At 42.4% G+C, this 2,500-nt stretch overlaps 1 protein-coding gene across 1 annotated transcript in view; it reads left to right on the top strand.

Moving 5' to 3' along the window:
• Window positions 1–2,500, top strand: part of LOC122261640 (sodium-coupled monocarboxylate transporter 1) — a 3,619-nt gene that overhangs the window by 613 nt on the left and 506 nt on the right. The window contains exons 3-5 of the mRNA XM_086534399.1: window positions 689–867; window positions 1,513–1,589; window positions 1,885–1,985. Of these exons, the coding sequence (XP_086390525.1) occupies window positions 689–867; window positions 1,513–1,589; window positions 1,885–1,985 (357 nt within the window). The remainder of the gene's footprint in view (window positions 1–688; window positions 868–1,512; window positions 1,590–1,884; window positions 1,986–2,500) is intronic.

The following is a 2,500-nucleotide window of genomic DNA, read 5'->3' on the forward strand; positions in this document are numbered from 1 at the left end:
TCTTTTCTTTTCACTTTAACTTCACTTCAAGAGCGCATGTGAGATGCTTAGAGAGGATGATGTCAAGATGATACTGACGGTGATAACGAGTTGATGATGTGTAGGCTGCCTATATGTTAGTACTAATATTGAAAGAGATATAACATTTTCAGTAAGGCATATGTGGCCTATGTACATTATTACTGACGTTTCTTTTGTATTATTTTAATGCTAAATTTGATCTCGCCTGTCTACTCTAGTCTAATCTATTTATTTGGACTTGCATTGCATTTTTTTAGCGAAGTATCTGTGATTGATTGATATATTTTACAATGCTATTATCAACATTCTTTTGCGTTCGATTCCTGAACTGTTTTTCACCTCATCAACTGTAGGATTTTCCCACTACCATTTTTTGGTCTCCTCTTATGTTATTTTGTCTTCCCCTTTTTTTGGACGTATCTTTTACCTGTCTTTATCTAATTTCATTTCATCTTGTCATATCATATCATTTCCTGTTATGGACCATTTTACACTATTCTATCTTATTTCTTTATTTGGACTTATATCTTACTTTACATTATTATTTCAAGATTTGATTCTCTTATTTTACCTGATATTTTCACCTAGTTTTCTCTTTTTATGACTTTCTCATCTCACTTCCCGTCCCCTCTCTCAACGCCCCCCCCCCCTCTCCCGCCTCCCGCAGCCGCCGTAGCGGGACTCGTCGGCATCGGAATGGCTTTCGTGATCGGGAACCTGGGAACCATCAACCACGTGATCTACGCCATCGACGGGGCGATCGGAGGCCCTCTCTGCGGCCTCTTCTTCGTCGGCATCTGCGCCCCCTGGGTCAGCAGTCAGCATCAGGGTACGAGGGGGGAGAGGGTAGGAAAGACAGAAAAGAGGAGTGGGTATAGAGAGGTGAGGGGAGTGTAGGGATACAGTTAAAAAATACAAAAACAAATGGATGTCTAAGAGAGGGCGTGGAGAAGTAAAGGAAAGAGAGGGAGAGATAAGAGATAAGTGTATAAGTAGAGAGAGGAGAGGGAAACAGAAGGGAAGAGAGGAAAAATAGCGGGAATAGAGGGAGAGAGAAGAAAAGGAGTCGCAAAGTAAAGAGGAGAGAGGGAAGAAGAGAAGGAGTGGAGAAATAAAGGGAAGAAGCGATAAGAGAAGAGGAGTAAATGATTAAAGGGAGAGAGAAGGGGAAGGGAGTAATAGAGAGAAGAGAGGGAGAGAGACGAGAGGGAGTGGATAAGCGGAAACAACAGAGGGAGAGAGAAGAGGGGAGAGGATAAACGTAAGGAAGAGAGGGAGAAAGAGGATCAGAAGAGAGAAGAGGGAAGAGAGGGAGGGAGAAATAAAGGCAATGAGAACTGTAAGGTTAGAAAACAAGGGCACAATTACAAATACATACACACATACAGATGCGTAATTCTGATGGAGATAAAATTACTGAAACTCTGATTTCATATACAGCCTTGTAAAATTGTCCTTTTTTAACCCCCACTCTTAAAGACGCAATTTCAGTTTAGCTCAGAGAGATTTACGAAGATGACGCTTCGCCCGGAGTTTAGTTTTAACTTGCCTCTTTCTGTAACCATCCTGTTTGTTTTAAATCTCTCTCTCTCTCTCTCTCTCTCTCTCTCTCTCTCTCTCTCTCTCTCTCTCTCTCTCTCTCTCTCTCTCTCTCTCTCTCTCTCTCCCTCTCTCTCTCCCTCCCTCCCTCTCCCCCCTCTCTCTCCCCCCCTCCGCCCCCCCCCTCTCTCTCTCTCACCCACTCTGTCTCTCTCTCTCTCTCGTCCCCCATCTCTCTTTATTGTCTCCTATTTTTATTCCTCCCTTCTCCATCGCGCCTCCCCTTTTATTCCCTACTAACCATGTATTTTCTTTCCTTCGCAGGATGTCCAGCCACACCATCTACGACTTGTCCTACTGCTACAATGGCGTCCTCGGGATAGCCCTTAACATTGTGATCAGTAGCCTCGTGTCCTTCTTAACAGGTGCGTTGGGGAGGCTTTTGTGAGTTGCTGAAAACGTGTGTGTGTGTGTGTGAGAGAGAGAGAGAGAGAGAGAGAGAGAGAGAGAGAGAGAGAGAGAGAGAGAGAGAGAGAGAGAGAGAGAGAGAGAGAGAGAGAGAGAGAGAGAGAGAGAGAGAGAGAGAGAGAGAGAGAGAGAGAGAAGGAGATAGATAGATAGATAGATAGATAGATAGATAGATAGATAGATAGATAGATAGATAGATAGATAGATAGACAGACAGATAGATAGATAGATAGATAGATAGATAGATAGATATATATAGATATATATATATATATATATATATATATATATATATATATATATATATATATATATATATATATGAGAGACAGAGAGAGAGAGAGAGAGAGAGAGAGAGAGAGAGAGAGAGAGAGAGAGAGAGAGAGAGAGAGAGAGAGAGAGAGAGAGAGAGAGAGCGTGGGCGTGTGTGAGAGATTGAGAGTCCCTGTCATTGAACTATTTAGCATTAAAC

Source organism: Penaeus japonicus, unplaced genomic scaffold, assembly GCF_977035675.1.
Source record: "Penaeus japonicus unplaced genomic scaffold, GWHDUDI00000001_assembly GWHDUDI00000003, whole genome shotgun sequence".
In the NCBI taxonomy this organism is placed as follows: Eukaryota; Metazoa; Arthropoda; class Malacostraca; order Decapoda; family Penaeidae; genus Penaeus; species Penaeus japonicus.